The sequence below is a fragment of the Ranitomeya variabilis genome, chromosome 5, assembly GCF_051348905.1.
Source record: "Ranitomeya variabilis isolate aRanVar5 chromosome 5, aRanVar5.hap1, whole genome shotgun sequence".
Lineage (NCBI taxonomy): Eukaryota > Metazoa > Chordata > Amphibia > Anura > Dendrobatidae > Ranitomeya > Ranitomeya variabilis.
The window spans coordinates 338,346,908-338,364,762 of record NC_135236.1 but is presented as its reverse complement, the minus strand read 5'-3'; the positions used below and the strand labels follow the sequence as shown (position 1 = coordinate 338,364,762).

Here is a 17,855-nt window from a genome sequence, read left to right as displayed (position 1 = left end):
TGAGCAAATATACTCGTTACTCGAGAACGCTCGGGGTCCTCCGAGTATTTTTTTAGTGCTGTAATCAAGCTGGCTAACAGATGTAAATCATTCAGCTGCGGCGATGAAAACTAAATCTCCGAGCACTAAAAAATACTCAGAGGACCCCTGAGCATGCTCGGGAAATCTCGAGTAACGAGTATATTCGCTCATCACTAGTAGTGAACACTATGTGTGTGTGCTAACAGAGGAAGAAGAAATTAATGAGCCGGTGGCAATCAAAATACAGCTCCCTGCCCAAGCTCAAGGGCCTGATAAAAGGTCATCGAGGGCCGAAAATGGCCCTGGGGCCTGAGGTTCCCCACCCCTGATCTAAGTATATTCTCTATAGCAAAATTAGTTTAAATTTCATATATTCAATGTTTGCATACATCTTAGCACATACAGACTGCTGCTGCATTCTTTTCTTTCATCTAAATATATCTATCTCCAAACAGCTATTTCAGAAGATATTTTACATAACGTGTATAATAATATTCAGGAGTGCTAAACATTTCACTTTTTTTTTTCCTAACTACTGCTACAGTGATTATGCAAAATTGCAGTTTGAGGTGTGATTTTGTGTAATTTGCAAAAGTTGTGGGCATATTGTGACATGTGAATACATCCCTAGTATAAATGTTGTATATCTAATTCCACTTTTAATTGTTCAGATCCTTTTTACATGTGTATGAAAAATCATTTGTTGTTCATCCTTATTGTCACCTATATGGCCATTTTGTACATCAGTAATTATAAAAATTAAACAAGGCCAAATACAGTTTCCTATGTTAATAATTGCACTAGATTTGTTAGGAACGGATGCCCTGCTCATTGTGGCTGTGTTTTGTTTTTTTGTGCACCCTTTGAAAGTATAGGCGAGTCTCATCTGAATACCAGATGAAACCAGCACATGCTGCATTTTTTTTCATACAGATCATTGGTCCATGTAAATAAACAGAAAACATTCATGTGAATGTACCCTTGGACAGGTTGAAAGAGTAAGGCTATGTGCACACGTTGCGGATTATTCCTCACAGAATATGAAAAATCCACAGGTAAAGCGCCCTGTGATTTACCGCGGTTTTTGTGCGGATTTCACCTGCGTTTTTACACCTGCAGATTCCAATTATGGAGCAGGTGTAAAACACTGCGGAATTCGCACAAAGAATTGACATGCTGCAGACAATAAACCACTGCGTTTCCACGTGGTATTTTCCGCAGCATGTGCACTGTGGATTTGGTTTTCCATAGGTTTACATGGTACTTATACCATGCATAGCGTCAGATCCGCAGCCAAATCCGCAACATGTGCACATACCGGTCCACAGATTAACAGCTTCATAAATGTAATTTCAGACGGTTTTCAGGAGCTATGTTACTGTACTAGGAGGAAAACTACCTAACTTAAATCCTGAAATACTTTGAAAATTGTGCTTCATTGGCGCAGCACATACATATTCTACAACACTGAAAGCTAAGGAATGATGTACAGTATCCATTTTCCTGTTACCAGAGTGCAGTTAGGCCCAAGCCGTCACTTGTCAGGACACTTTATACTTTACTGTCAGTTCTCAAGGACAACAGTCAGAATAATGAACACAGCTATGTAAATGGATGGCCAAAGACATGATGTAACAAACTCATCTTGAAGTTATCCAACACTTCTATACTATGCTTTAAACTGTGAACTAGAAGGTTCAACTTGAAATTTACCTTTTTGCTTGGGTGACAATAATCCTGTCTGCCCTCAGACTTGGTACATAATAACGCCACCTCCAATACGGCTATCAGCTGCTGCCAGTGCAACAGGAAGAAAATGCTCATCCGAAGCGGCAGAACGATTTTTAGGGAATCCTTTTCAAATCTGATACTGCTTTAACATTGAAATAAATAATGCACTTGCCTTGGTAAGTCTAGCTCACATTTACAATGTTGTATTAAAATATCCCCTCCAACTTAGTGAGATATATATATATATATATATATATATATATATATATATATATATATATAGATATATATATATAGATATATATATATAGATATATATAGATATATATATACACACACACACACATACATAAAACAAGTATTTGACACTTGTCCTTGATGACTGATCTACATGGTGCTGATCATTTTGCTTGTTCTTCACTACTTTATTTTCTTCTTTTTACAGGGGTGCATTGGAAGCCTATGTACAGTCAGTGAACGCTAGAGAGGGGAAGGAATTTGCACCTGTGTATCCAGTAATGGTCCAACTTCTCCAGAAGGCAATGTCATCTCTACAATAGCTCCTACAAGATCACTTTGTCCAATTAATCTAATGATTAGTTTACAAGCCAGTCAATTAAAGAGTTATTCCCATTTTCATAGGTAGATGTTGCTTAGAAAAACAACCACTTTTGACATTTCCAGCCTTTCTTGATGACCCTTTTGTTTCCAGCTCATTGCCTAGGAGATAAGACCACAATTATGGTCTAGCTTATAAGCACTGTGATGAAGCTGGCTGGGATTAGCAGGTAACAGCATGCTCTAGGAGTAGGGCAAGCTGCAAAACAGTGCTTACAAGCTCAAAAGAAAAGAGTTTGTAGGCACTGCGCGTATCCGGCTGTCTAGAAGTAGTGGTCTGTCTCCAAGGCAACAAGCTGAAAAGAAAAGTGTTTCCAGACTGGCAAAAGGTTTCATAAGCAGTAAATTGCCAAGGTGGCTTGTATTTACAAGCACTATCAAACAATACCCATTTATGAAGATGGCAATAACTATTTAAGGGTACATTCATACTTAGTTTATTGAGGAGCTGGAAAACCATGAGGTTTTTTTTTTTTAAGTAGAAACCGGTTTAAGAAACTCTTGTTTTGGAGAGTTTTTCTTTTACTGAAGTGGTTTTGAAGTTTTTTTTTTTGTTTTTTTTAAAGTGTTTACTTAAGATCCTTTAAAGAAGCGAAATGCACTTTTCTTTTTCCCCCTCATTAGTTTTTCTAAACTTCTTCAGGGGGGAAAAAGGGGAAAAAAAACAAAAAACTCCTTATATAAACAGCAGCAGAGATTTGCCAATGAAATAAATTGAAAGTGTTTTTTTTACAAGAGTATTTGTAGAGTTTCTGCTCCCCTGTGTGAACACGGACTCAGGTTGCTAGGGTGTCATTTGAAATGAGGTCTGGGGAGGTTATAGAAACCAACTCCTTGTTCTAAAAGCTGCATTGTGCGCTCAGCTCTGCAGTGTAAGGGCTATCCTGATGCTTTCTTAGGTGGGGCGCTCACATACCGTAATAATATGCACCAATGTATAATCCATGGAGTGTATGCTTGCTGCTCAGTGATCTCACCATCTGCTCTGCTTGGCTGGTCGTAAACCAGATAACTCATGAGGACTCAACAGCTCTAATTATTATAGTAATCATTCTAAATTTTATGTAATAAAGAATAGGTTATCAATCTCAAAATAATGGACACCACCTTCAAATATCATCTCACAGATCAAACCATCATTTTGCAATGGTCTAGATATTGTTGTTACATACATGTTATGGCGCCCCCTGGTATCCTCTTAGCAGATTTGTAATTACTGCTGAATAAAATTGTAGTTCAATGAGAAGAATTTAATAAAACAATTTTTTCCTTTGTACTTGGGTTGTGTGTCATTTGGTGCTTCAAGGACTGTAAACACGACCATTTCAACAACATTTATTTGAAATATACAAGAATATAGTGTGCAAAAATTACTGGGGCAATATGATGCTGACAAACAGCTGTGATTCAGGAGCCATGATTTCCACACATCACAGTCATATAGCTGCAATACAAAACAACAATATATGCATCTGAATATTCTGACAGACACAAGAAAAAGTAAAGTGCAAGTGTTGCACCAGAGTTAAGTGCAAAGTCACCCCTCCCCCCCATCATAAATGACATTTTTCATAGCAAAATAAAATCTATCTGTAGCAAACTAAATCTTCTGCTTCAACAACTTGGCATTTGGAGGGGGATGTAGGAAATTGCTGGCCCCTCGGTCTGTAAGGAAGCTAATGATCCACCTGCCAGAATATAAATGGAGCTCAGTGGCAACGAGTAGGCAATTAGTGCTCATGCACCTTGCATTAAAATATCACGTCAGAAACATACACAGTCTAACGTAGAGATAATTACATTTGTGCAATACATATTAATAAGCAGTAGGGTCGATAAACAGCAGTTATATGTTCTATAAATTCCCATTATTTTTTTTTTATTAACCTGGTTTTAACAACAACATGCTGATACACACCTCATGTAGCACCACAGGATATCGATTTTTCAAGCCTATATTACCTGATATATAATTTTTCAAAAATAAGGCGATTTGGTTTAAAATATTGATATTTTTGCATATGTAATGCTATACGTAAAACAAGAAAACCTTTAGTCATGTCAGATATTTCTGTGCCATTGCCGCTAGTACGGTCTGATCGCACATTCACAACATTGTGATGTCAGACTTTCTTCTTCCATCCAGTCGAACAGCATGTTCCGACACAATATCCCACTACATTCATATTTAATGTTGCTGTGAGCCCTGAAAATCAGAATTTTAGAATTAATCACCCATAATTAGTATCTCTTGTCAGACTGTGCTATAATAAGAACACAAAAAAAGTTTCTTGCTGAAATATTTCCAAACTATATTTTTGGAAGTTTTGTGAAAATACTGAAGTCTTTTATCATTCCTCTAGTTATACAACCTAACCATACTAATACGGTATTTATTTTAATATACCAGCCATAAAATGTTGAATTCCAAGTACTGAACATATGCCTCAGCCAAGCATTCATACATTTCAATGCAGCTCGAGTATAAAGCAGCTTCATACAGTAGCACCATGTGGGCGCAGCCTCAACACATAATAAATGTGCTGCAATTCTGGCGCGGTTAGCATAGTAATGTGCTTATTATGTATATAATTTGGAGGCATGTGACATATATAGGCAGAGATGTGACGAGTACGGTACTCCGATGCTTGCAGGCAGTGACCAGGTCACAGTTTATTTATATTCACACTGCTGCCGGCACAGCCACCTTCTAGCAGACAGAACCATTATCTTACAATACATAAAGCATTCAGAAATCAGACCCGTATGCCGGGGGAAGAGGATATAAAACCAGACTACGTACTGAATTTGTTCTTTTCCTCTTCCAACAGTCAGGATTTAAACGTTTTTGTTCTTCAGCCAGAGCTTTAGCTTCTATTGTGTATATTCTTCTTTCCTCGTTCTTCATCTTTTTCCATCTGTCGCCAAGGATCACACTTATGGCTCTGGAAGAGAAAGCATGTCCGAACACTTTAGATGCGACTAGGGCTGTGCTCAGAGCATGGATGGACGATGCTTCGGAGATAGAAACATCTATGAAAACTGGATACTGGAAATCCTCTATGGGGCAAATCTTACATCACAGTTCACTCAAATCGCCATATTTGCAGCCTCCAGCTTGTTTGTTGGAATGACGCGCACATGGGGACACGTAGCAGACTTTCAGAGAACTAGTAATTAAATAGACTCCATTATGTAACCTCTTCAGCTCGGCCGAGTACATTTATCTGACCTGATGCAATTGGCCATTTCTATAATCCCCCCAGGATGCTGGCTAATAATGACCTTGCTTTAACCCCTTCCCGACCTTTGACGCAGCGTATGCGTCATGAAAACCTGTGCCAATCCGACCTGTGACGCAGCATATGCGTCATGGTCGGATCGCGCTCCTGCAGGCCGGGTGAAAGGGTTAGGGTACTTTCACACTAGCGTTTTTTGCAATACGTCTCAATGCGTCGTTTTGGCGAAAAAACGCATCCTGCAAAGTTGTCTGCAGGATGCGTTTTTTCCCCACTGACTAACATTAGCGACGCATTGCGACGCATTGACACGTCGCAACCATCGTGCGACGGATGCGTCGTGTTTTGGCGGACAGTCGGCACAAAAAAACGCTACATGTAACGTTTTTTTGTGCGACGTGTCTGCTTTTTCCACCGGAACTCCGCCCCCTCCTCCCCGCACCTCACAATGGGGCAGCGGATGCGCTGAAAATCAGCATCCACTGCACCCGTTGTGCAGCGCAAACAACGCTAGCGTCGGTACGTCGGCCCGATGCTAGTGTGAAAGTAGCCTTAACTGTAATTTCACCCGACCTGCAGGGACAGGGGGAGTGGTACTTGAGCCCAGGGGGGCTTCACCCCCCCCATGGCTACGATCGCTCTGATTGGCTGTTGAAAGTGACGTTTCACTTTCAATCAGAGCGATAGTAATATTTCACCAATGAAAATTGGTGAAATATTACAATCCAGCCATGGCTGATGCTGCAATGGCATCAGCCATGGCTGGAGATCGCGATCTGCCCCCCTCCACCTCTCCATCCTCCGTCCTGTCCTCCGCTCCCCTCCGTCCTCCTGTCCGCTCCCCCCGCAGTCTGACCCCCCCCCCCATACTTACCGACCTCCAGTGTCCCTCCCGTGTCCGTCCATGTGCTGCATGGGTGCCACCATCTTCCAAAATGGTAGATTTCGATCGCTGTGATAGGTTCTATCACAGCGATCAAAATAAAAAAATAATAAATAAACCCCCCCCCTTATCACCCCCATAGGTAGGGACAATAATAAAATAAAGAAAATATTTTTTTATTTTTATTTTTTACACTAGGGTTAGGGCTAGGGTTAGAACTAGGGTTAAAATTAGGCTATGTGCACACGGTGCGGATTTGGCTGTGGATCCGCCACGGATTGGCCACTGCTGATTTCATAGCAGTTTTCCATCAGGTTTACAGTACCATGTAAACCTATGGAAAACCAAATCCGCTGTGCCCATGGTGCGGAAAATACCGCGCGGAAACGCTGTGCTGTATTTTCCGCAGCATGTCAATTCTTTGTGCGGATTCCGCAGCGTTTTACACCTGTTCCTCAATAGGAATCCGCAGGTGAAATCCGCACAAAAAACACTGGAAATCCGCTGTAAATCCGCAGGTAAAACGCAGTTTTACCTGCAGATTTTTCAAAAATGGTGTGGAAAAATCTCACAAATCCGCAACGTGGGCACATAGCCTTAGGGTTAGGGTTGGAAATAGGGTTAAGATTAGGCTGTGGTTAGGGTTATGGTTAGGGTTGGGATTAGGGTTGGGGGTGTGTTGGGGTTAGGGTTGTGGTTAGGGGTGTGTTGGGGTTAGGGTTGTGATTAGGGTTATAGCTAGAGTTGGGATTAGGGTTAGGGGTGTGTTGGCATTAGAATTGAGGGGTTTCCACTGTTTAGGCACAGCAGGGGTCTCCAAACACAACATGGCGCCACCATTGATTCCAGTCAATCTTGTATTCAAAAAATCAAATGGTGCTTCCTCCCTTCCGAGCACTGACGTGCGCCAAAACAGTGGTTTACCCCCACATATGGGGTACCAGCGTACTCAGGACAAACTGGGCAACAATTATTGGGGTCCAATTTCTCCTGTTACCCTTGTGAAAATAAAAAATTGCTTGCTAAAACATCATTTTTGAGGAAAACAAATGATTTTTTTTTCACGGCTGTGCATTGTAAACTCCTGTGAAGCACTTGGGGGTTCAAAGTGCTCACCACACATCTAGATTAGTTCCTTGGGAGGTCTAGTTTCCAAAATGGAGTCACTTGTGGGGAGTTCCTACTGTTTAGGCACATCAGGGGCTCTGCAAACGCAACCTGACGCCCGCAGAGCATTCCATCAAAGTCTGCATTTCAAAACGTCACTACTTCCCTTCCGAACCCCGACGTGTGCCAAAACAGTGGTTTACCCCCACATATGGGGTATCAGCGTACTCAGGAGAAACTGGACAACAACTTTTGGGGTCCAATTTCTCCTGTTACCCTTGGGAAAATAAAAAATTGTGGGCTAAAAAATCATTTTTGAGAAAAGAAAAATTATTTTTTATTTTCATGGCTCTGCGTTATAAACTTCTGTGAAGCACTTGGGGGTTCAAAGTGCTCACCACACATCTAGATTAGTTCCTTGGGAGGTCTAGTTTCCAAAATGGGGTCACTTGTGCGGGAGCTCCAATGTTTAGGCACACAGGGGCTCTCCAAACGCGACATGGTGTCCGCTAATGATTGGAGCTAATTTTCCATTCAAAAAGCCAAATGGCGTGCCTTCCCTTCCGAGCCCTGCCGTGCGCCCAAACAGTGGTTTACCCCCACATATGGGGTATCATCGTACTCAGGACAAACTGGACAACAACATTTGGGGTCCAATTTCTCCTATTACCCTTGGGAAAATAAAAAATTCTGGGCTAAAAATCATTTTTGAGGAAAGAATTATTTTTTATTTTCACGGCTCTGCGTTATAAACTTCTGTGAAGCACCTGGGGGTTTAAAGTGCTCACTATGCCTCTAGATGAGTTCCTTGGGGGGGGTCTAGTTTCCAAAATGGGGTCACTTGTGGAGGAGCTCCAATGTTTAGGCACACAGGGGCTTTCCAAACGCGACATGGTGTCCGCTAACGATGGAGATAATTTTTCATTCAAAAAGTCAAATGGCGCTCCTTCCCTTCCGAGCCTTACCATGTGCCCAAACAGTGGTTTACCCCCACATGTGAGGTATTGGTGTACTCAGGAGAAATTGCCCAACAAAATTTAGGATCCATTTTATCCTGTTGCCCATGTGAAAATGAAAAAATTGAGGCTAAAATAATTTTTTTGTGAAAAAAAAGTACTTTTTCATTTTTACGGATCAATTTGTGAAGCACCTGGGGGTTTCAAGTGCTCACTATGCTTCTAGATAAGTTCCTTGGGGGGTCTAGTTTCCAAAATGGGGTCACTTGTGGGGGAGCTCCAATGTTTAGGCACACGGGGGCTCTCCAAACGCGACATGGTGTCCGCTAAAGATTGGAGCCAATTTTTCATTCAAAAAGTCAAATGGCGCTCCTTCCCTTCCGAGCCCTGCCGTGCACCCAAACAGTGGTTTACCCCCACATATGAGGTATCAGCGTACTGAGGACAAATTGGACAACAACATTCGTGGTCCAGTTTCTCCTTTTACCCTTGGGAAAATAAAAAAATTGTTGCTAAAAGATCATTTTTGTGACTAAAAAGTTAAATGTTCATTTTTTACTTCCATGTTGCTTCTGCTGCTGTGAAACACCTGAAGGGTTAATAAACTTCTTGAATGTGGTTTTGAGCACCTTGAGGGGTGCAGTTTTTAGAATGGTGTCACTTTTGGGTATTTTCAGCCATTTAGACCCCTCAAATTGACTTCAAATGTGAGGTGGTCCCTAAAACAAATGGTTTTGTAAATTTTGTTGTAAAAATGAGAAATCGCTGGTCAAATTTTAACCCTTATAACTTCCTAGCAAAAAAAAAATTTGTTTCCAAAATTGTCCGGATGTAAAGTAGACATGTGGGTAATGTTATTTATTAACTATTTTGTGTCACATAACTCGCTCGTTTAACAGAATAAAAATTCAAAATTTGAAAATTGCAAAATTTTCGCCAAATTTCCTTTTTTTTCCACAAATAAACGCAAAAATTATCGACCTAAATTTACCACTAACACGAAGCCCAATATGTCACGAAAAAACAATCTCAGAACCGCTAGGATCCGTTGAAGCGTTCCTGAGTTATTACCTCATAAAGGGACACTGGTCAGAATTGCAAAAAACAGCCAGGTCATTAAGGTCAAAATAGGCTGGGTCATGAAGGGGTTAAGGTCACATCAATGGACCCATCGTATGCTGGACAGTCAGGAATAAACCCCTTGTATATAAGGACTGTATGTTCGTTATGAACAACTGCTCTGCAACCCACAATTTAAGAAAAAAGATGTTTATCAGGACTCAAGACTGTAATATGCTCCACTGGCTGCCATATTGTGACGATATCCAGTGCTGCACGGAGCGTTAGATTGTCAGCTGTGTGACGGCAGATAGAGGCATGGTCCTCTGCACGGTGCTCGGTGTTGTACAGCACCATGCTGGTTGTACCTGCCATGACGGCAGTGTAGCCAATAATAACCACACACCGCACAGCTTCCATATTAGGCATCACTTGGAATTGGCCTTCAGATACAGTTTGCTACATTGGGTAATTATGGCAGAAACATACATTTGTCACATCCTTTCCTATTTAAAAAGATGTCAACGTGTCCTCCAACCTTAAATAGGCCAAGTGAATTCATGATTCGTCTTAAATTTAAAAACAAAATGGTGGAAAGAAAAAATAAATAAAGGTCTGCTCTGCCTCCTTCCCCTGTAATAAGGTGAAATGATATGGAGGCCAATACACTATGTACGGGTGCGGGGCACATCTATTCTTAAAGGGAACGGGGCACATCTATTCTTAAAGGGAACCTGACCGTGTCTACATGCTGGGCAGCATGGATCAGGGGTGGGCTGTATCATTTCACTAAGGGGAGTTTGACTCAAACACTGCAATTATCTGTTTCAAAATCTCAGTGATACAACAGTCTGCCTTCACTGAATACAGATTTTACCTCTGGATAGAGATCTTTGAAAATGAAAAATCAGTCCTGGCAGAGAAAGAAGCTGATTTCTTGGATTACATACAAGATATACTGCAAAGGTTCTTAGTTTCATGTGTACTAATGAGTTCTAAAATTAAAACAAATGGTATGCTTTAAGATACAGCTAGCTTTATGCATACATATACGAATCCCTCCTCCACATGCACATCACCAGCCAAATTGTCTTCAGAGGGGCTTATTCACACCTTCAGTATGTGGTCAGTATCTTACGTCAGTATGTGTAAAGACCCCGTCACACATAGCGAGATCGCTGCTGAGTCACAAGTTTTGTGACGCAACAGCGACCTCAGTAGCGATCTCGCTATGTGTGACACGTACCAGCGATCAGGCCCCTGCTGTGAGATCGCTGGTCGTGTCGGAATGGCCTGGGCCGTTTTTTGGTCGTTGAGGTCCCACTGACATCGCTGAATCGGTGTGTGTGACACCGATCCAGCGATGTCTTCACTGGTAACCAGGGTAAACATCGGGTTACTAAGCGCAGGGCCGCGCTTAGTAACCCGATGTTTACCCTGGTTACCAGCGTAAATGTAAAAAAAAAAAAAAACAGTACATACTCACCATCTGATGTCCGTCAGGTCCCTTGCCGTCTGCTTCCCACACTGACTGAGCGCCGCAAAGTGAAAGTGAAAGTACAGCACAGCGGTGACGTCACCGCTGCGCTCTGCTCTCACTGTACGGCGGCACTCAGTCAGAGCGGGAAGCAGACGGCAAGGGACCTGACGGACATCAGATGGTGAGTATGTACTGTTTGTTTTTTTTGGTAACCAGGGTAAACATCGGGTTACTAAGCGCGGCCCTGCGCTTAGTAACCCGATGTTTACCCTGGTTACCCGGGTGCTGCAGGGGGACTTCGGCATCGTTGAAGACAGTTTCAACGATGCCGAAGTCGTTCCCGATCGTTGGTCGCTGGAGAGAGCTGTCTGTGTGACAGCTCCCCAGCGACCACACAGCGACTTACCAACGATCACGGCCAGGTCGTATCGCTGGTCGTGATCGTTGGTAAATCGCTATGTGTGACGGGGCCTTAAGCCCAAACCAGGAGTCAGAAGAAAAGTATAATAGAGACATGTCACCACTTCTGGGTTTTGGTTAACAAATACTGATGTAAAATACTGAACTTCTGGCCTTAAAGGGAACCCGTCACCAGTTTTTTGGCTAATAATCCCTGCCCATCACCTTTAAAGATCATAAGGGGTTCCTGCAAACCCTTTGTGTCCTTAGACGTGCCCCTGTATACCTCGGTTAGTGTTTTATACTTGTCCCTCGCTGTATGGAAATTGTGCTGTCCGGTCCAATGGGTGTCTGCAGAATGTGATCAGCACTGCCTCGGTCCCTTCTAATGCCGCCTCCTCTAAGTGCACGTCTTTCCGTCACCCACGTAGTGCCTGAAGTCTGACGCCTGTGCAGTGGAATCAGTGGCGGTTCTGTAGGGCACAGTGAAGCATGCAGCTCTCCGATTCCATTGTGCAGGCGCAACACTTGGGGCACCATGTGGATGACCGATATCCACTTACGAGAGATGGGTGGAGACGCTCATTGGACTGGACCACCTAATTTACATACAGCACAGGACCAGTATGAAACACTTTGCTGAGGTATACATGAGGATTTAAAGGGGTTCCAGGAACCCCATTCTTAGGATCTTAAAGGTGATGGGCAAGGTTTAGAAGCCAAAAAACTGGTGACAAGTTCCCTTTAACCACATTATAATAGTGCCAGCAGAATGACCCCAATAAATAAAGTCTACAATGCGTGTTAGATTAGGCTATGGGTTGAACTAGATGGACTTAAAGTCTTCCTTCAACCTTAACAATTACTATTATTAATTAGAGTCAAATCCTCCACCGCCCATCACAAAGCCACCACTAGAGGGAGCTTATTAAAGGATTTGGATCTAGCGACTATTAACGACAATGACAGCAATGTGTGTTGTGGACTAAAGTTTTGAGACGGACACATTTTGGTTTTCTCAAAGTTTGCTGCTTCAGAGTTTTTAGATATTTAAGTTAGAAATGTAAGCATAACATAGGTTTTTCAACTTTGATTGACAAACACTAAAAGTTACGCAAAGACTCAATATTTACAGTGCTGTTCATAATTTTTCATGACGTCTGACAGCTTTTGGGCAAAATTCTAGCCGAGGATAACCCATGCTTGCCTAATTACTGTTGGAGTTTATCACAATTTCTGTGTTTTTGATTCTCCACTTTAAGGATAGACCACAGGTTCTCAATGGGATTAAGATCTCGGAAAGTTTCCTGGCAATGAACCCAAATTGTCACAGTTTTATTCACTGAGCCACTTAGTTATCACATTTGCCTGGAAAAACATTGTTCATCACCAAACTGCTCCTGGAGCTTTGGGAGAAGTGGCTTTGGGGGATGTTTAGCTCCCATTCTTTATTCATTGCAGTGTTAAGAAGCACTCACAACTTTGCTGCCTTGGCTGTAAAGCGACTCCAGCCATGAATGGTCTCAGGATGCGTTAGCGCTGGCATGACACAGGACTCATGGTAGCACTCACCATTTCTTCTCCGGACAGTCATTCTTCAAGATGTCCTAAAGAGTCTGAATGGGCTTCAGAGAAAATAACGTCACCCCCAGTCCTCTACAGTACAATCCCTATAGTTCCTGCAAAGTTATTTTCTCAGACTGTTTGGGACATCTTGAGGGGCTCATCCGATTGTGGCCTCATTGTCTGCATATTGTGCAAGAGTGGGAAATCAGCCAAGATGTCTGCACAAAGGTAAAACCGCAATGCACAAGAAGTGGTAAAATACAAGCAATGTCAGTGCTGGTTTGTGTTTGGCTCAGTTTTCCTAATTGAATTCCAGGAAAGGTAGCCCTATAGACAACGTCCTAGACCTTAAACAATAAAAAAAAAAAACACAATAAAAGCAGCGGTAAACTCCTGTTAATATGGCTTCCTTACTACGGGATAGATACAGCTCGCTGTTGCATGGCCAATATGCCCAAACAGCTTTATAACGGTCTGATCACAACCTTCGGCATTAAACACACACCACTCTATTCTGTAGGTACAAAGATCAGTTATCAAGTTACCGGTTGTCTTTTCCTGGGTACATCTGTGTGTATTCAACTCTATATTTTTTGGCAAAAAGCATGAAGGCGTTCATTGGTCTTTTGCACTTATTGGGAGATGTGGCCATCACAGAGTTTGCAGTCCCTGAGCTGTGACTTCTGCCAGTTTTATTGTATAGTGACGTGTAAGAAGTCTGTGGAAATGCACAGTCCTTGCTGTAATCAGATCTCTCAGAGTCCGGGCTGCTTGCGCCACCATTGGATAAAGAAGCCCGGCGCTGACGTGCCATACTGCTCAACACATACACAGCAGAGGAATCCATTGGTGTGAAGTCATAACTGCAATGAAAGAAGGCAAACAGTAGGTTGTATATAGCACAGTATACACTGGTGACTAATAAAAAGGCTTAGACTATTCCACTAAAGGGAATCTGTCACCATGAGAGAGCAGCCGGATGTAAGGGCTGCTTCCAGTGATGTGTCACTTGCGGGTATGCATGCTATCATTTTGATACAAATCTAGCAGAGCTCAGAATGCAGAGCCCTGTATAACCCCGCCCACACCACCGATTGGCAGCGTTCTGTGTACAGTGGTGGGGGCTGGGTCACACCGATCAGTGGACTGGGAGGCACAAGACCCCTTGTCCTGTAGTGATAATCTTCTGCTCATAAAACACTGATTTTATAGTAACAGCAGCATATATTCTGGTAAGTGACATCACTGGAATCACGGTCTCTACCTCATGCTGACGTCAGATTACATAGGAAAATCCTACTGACAAATTCCCTTTAATAGACATACACATAAAGAAGTCAATGATTGAAGTTTACCTTTTAAATGTATCAAATACACCAGAATCATCAAAATTGATGGCATCAGGATGTCCCGGAGGTAGACATAAATCACCAATGTGCATCTCATAGCAGGGAATGCCATGCTGAACCACTGTTAGACTTGGGTAAAATGACGACCAGCCTGGAAATAGAACAAAGTCATGTTGAAATCTTACAAAACTCCTATTACCTGCTTCTTCACCAACATTACCAGCATAGGGTGGTTTCATTACTAATTACCTTAAAGGGACGGTGTGGGATCTTAACAGGGATTGTAGACAAACATAACCAATACCCACCTGCTTAAATCCCCTTCTGTTCCAGCGCTGATGTCCCAGCGGCCCCCGCCAGCGTCTGCTTATTTTACACACGGATGATGTGTCTTACATCCATGTGACCTCTGCCATGATGCTAGTATGTACAGTACAACATGAGACTGCTTATAGGGAAGCCATTATCAGAAAGATTTATTGTTAAATCGGGTTTTTATGTTACATGTATTAAAAAAGCAGTTTATTTTTTGCATATCAGTCTGTATTAAAAAAATACAATTTTGAAACTTTGAAACTGGCCACCTTTTCTTTTTCTGCACACTGACTTCCTGCAGTTTCATGAAACACCACATGTACATACCCACGATGGTCGGACTCCAACTCTGTTGTATTGAAGTGTCTGATGAGCATGTGCAAAGGTCATTGTGGAGGGAGGGGGCGAGGTCAGCCATGACACCACCTATTGTGAGTGATTGGTGGATACGGTGCTGAGATACAGACCAAAAGTTTAGACACACCTCAGTTAAATATTTTTCTGTATTTTTATGACTATGAAAATTGTACATTCACACTGAAGGCATCAAAACTATGAATTAACACATGTGGAATTATATACCAAGAAGGAGAGTGATGGGGTGCTACGCCAGATGACCTGGCCTCCAGTCACCAGACCTGAACCCAATCCAGATGGTTTGGGGTGAGCTGGACCGCAGAGTGAAGGCAAAAGGGCCAACAAGTGCTAAGCATCTCCTGGAACTCCTTCAAGATTGTTGGAAGACTATTCCAGGTGACTACCTCTTGAAGCTCATCAAGAGAATGCCAAGAGTGTGCAAAGCAGTCATCAAAGCAAAAGGTGGCTACTTTGAAGAACCTAGACTATAAGACATAACAAAAAAGTGTGAAACAACTGAAATTAAGTATATAATTCCACATGTGTTAATTCATAGTTTTGATGCCTTCAGTGTGAATGTACAATTTTCATAGTCATGAAAATACAGAAAAATCTTTATCTCTCTCTCTCTCTATATATATATATATAATCTACTATATAATTGTCTAAGGGTCACTTCCGTCTGTCTGTCCGTCTGTCTGTCGCGGTTATTCGTTCGCTGATTGGTCTCGCCAGCTGCCTGTCATGGCTGCCGCGGCCAATCAGCGACGCGCACAGTCCGGAAAAAAATGGCTGCTCCTTACTTCCCCGCACTCACTGCCCGGCGCCCACATACACCCCTCCGGTCACCGCTCACACAGGGTTAATGCCGGCGGTAACGGACCGCGTTATGCCACGGGTAACGCACTCCGTTACCGCCGCTATTAACCCTGTGTGTCCCCAACTTTGTACTATTGACGCTGCCTATGCAACATCAATAGTACAAAATGTAATGTTAAAAAATAATAAATAAAAAAAAAAACCTGCTATACTCACCCTCTGTAGTCCGCTGAGCTGCTCGCGCCGCACGCCATCTTCCGTTGCAGGTTGCGGTGGGAAAGATGGTATGGCAGAAGGACCTGCTATGACGTCACAGTCATGTGACCGCGACGTCATCACAAGTCCTGCGCGCCTGCGCGGAAAGGACCTGACGTGACGTCACGGTCATGTGACCGCTACACGGTCATGTGACCGCGACGTCATCACAGGTCCTGCGCTCAGACCAACCCTGGGACCGGAAGCTGCTACAGGGGGCTGAACTACAAGGGGCCCTCGGAAAGGTGAGTATATGTTTATTTTTTAACCTGTGACAAACGTAGCTGGGCAATATACTACGTGGCTCTGTGCTGTATACTACGTCACTGGGCAATATACTACGTGGGTGGGCAATATACTATGTGACTGGGCAATATACTACGTGGCTGGGCGCAATATACTACGTGGACATGCATATTGTAGAATACCCGATGCGTTAGAATCAGGCCACCATCTAGTGTGTGTGTATATATATATATATATATATATATATATATATACACACATACACATCTATCTATATATACACACATACACATCTATCTATATATACACACACACACACACACACACACACACACACACACACACACACACACACACACACACACACACAGAGTAGCGCAACAAGCAAAAAATAAATTGTCCGGGTGCAAAAAGCTCCCAGAGGCAAAGACCAAACCTTGTATATAGAAGTCCAAAAACAGGAGCAGCACACCATGATCAGTGAAAGAAAAGGAGCTTTTATTTAGCTCATGACAGCGACGTTTCGGTTCGGACAAATTAACCCTTTTCAGGCAGGTTCATGGTGTGCTGCTCCTGTCTTTGGGAGCTTTTTGCACCCGGACTATTTATTTTTTGCTTGTTGAGCTGCTCTGCTAAATAAATATATATATATATATATATATATATATATATATATATATATATATATATATACACACTCACCGGCCACTTTATTAGGTACACCTGTCCAACTTCTTGTTAACACTTAATTTCTAATCAGCCAATCACATGGCGGCAACTCAGTGCATTTAGGCATGTAGACATGGTCAAGACAATCTCCTGCAGTTCAAACCGAGCATCAGTATGGGGAAGAAAGGTGATTTGAGTGCCTTTGAACGTGGCATGGTTGTTGGTGCCAGAAGGGCTGGTCTGAGTATTTCAGAAACTGCTGATCTACTGGGATTTTCACGCACAACCATCTCTAGGGTTTACAGAGAATGGTCCGAAAAAGAAAAAAAATCCAGTGAGTGGCAGTTCTGTGGGCGGAAATGCCTTGTTGATGCCAGAGGTCAGAGGAGAATGGGCAGACTGGTTCGAGCTGATAGAAAGGCAACAGTGACTCAAATCGCCACCCGTTACAACCAAGGTAGGCCTAAGAGCATCTCTGAACGCACAGTGCGTCGAACTTTGAGGCAGATGGGCTACAGCAGCAGAAGACCACACCGGGTATCACTCATTTCAGCTAAGAACAGGAAACTGAGGCTACAATTTGTACAAGCTCATCGAAATTGGACAGTAGAAGATTGGAAAAACGTTGCTTGATCTGATGAGTCTCGATTTCTGCTGCGACATTCGGATGGTAGGGTCAGAATTTGGCGTAAACAACATGAAAGCATGGATCCATCCTGCCTTGTATGGAGCATCTTTGGGATGTGCAGCCGACAAATCTGCGGCAACTGTGTGATGCCATCATGT

General features: G+C 42.7%; 2 protein-coding genes across 3 annotated transcripts in view; one reads left to right on the top strand and one right to left on the bottom strand.

Moving 5' to 3' along the window:
- The window catches only part of COG5 (component of oligomeric golgi complex 5), a 413,551-nt gene extending 409,906 nt beyond the window's left edge, over nucleotides 1–3,645 (top strand). Inside the window, exon 22 of one of the 2 annotated variants that reach the window (XM_077264784.1) lies at nucleotides 2,198–3,645. In XM_077264784.1, the coding sequence (XP_077120899.1) occupies nucleotides 2,198–2,312 (115 nt within the window). In that variant the 3' untranslated portion in view covers nucleotides 2,313–3,645. The remainder of the gene's footprint in view (nucleotides 1–2,197) is intronic. The other variant, XM_077264785.1, reaches the window with a different exon arrangement.
- A 44-nt stretch (nucleotides 3,646–3,689) lies between these two features.
- HBP1 (HMG-box transcription factor 1) overlaps nucleotides 3,690–17,855 on the bottom strand; it is a 43,105-nt gene continuing 28,939 nt past the window's right edge. Inside the window, exons 8-11 of the mRNA XM_077264795.1 lie at nucleotides 14,415–14,559; nucleotides 13,605–13,922; nucleotides 5,174–5,315; nucleotides 3,690–4,576 (exon numbers count right to left, since the gene is read on the bottom strand). Coding sequence (XP_077120910.1) covers nucleotides 4,559–4,576; nucleotides 5,174–5,315; nucleotides 13,605–13,922; nucleotides 14,415–14,559 — 623 coding nt within the window. The 3' untranslated portion in view covers nucleotides 3,690–4,558. The remainder of the gene's footprint in view (nucleotides 4,577–5,173; nucleotides 5,316–13,604; nucleotides 13,923–14,414; nucleotides 14,560–17,855) is intronic.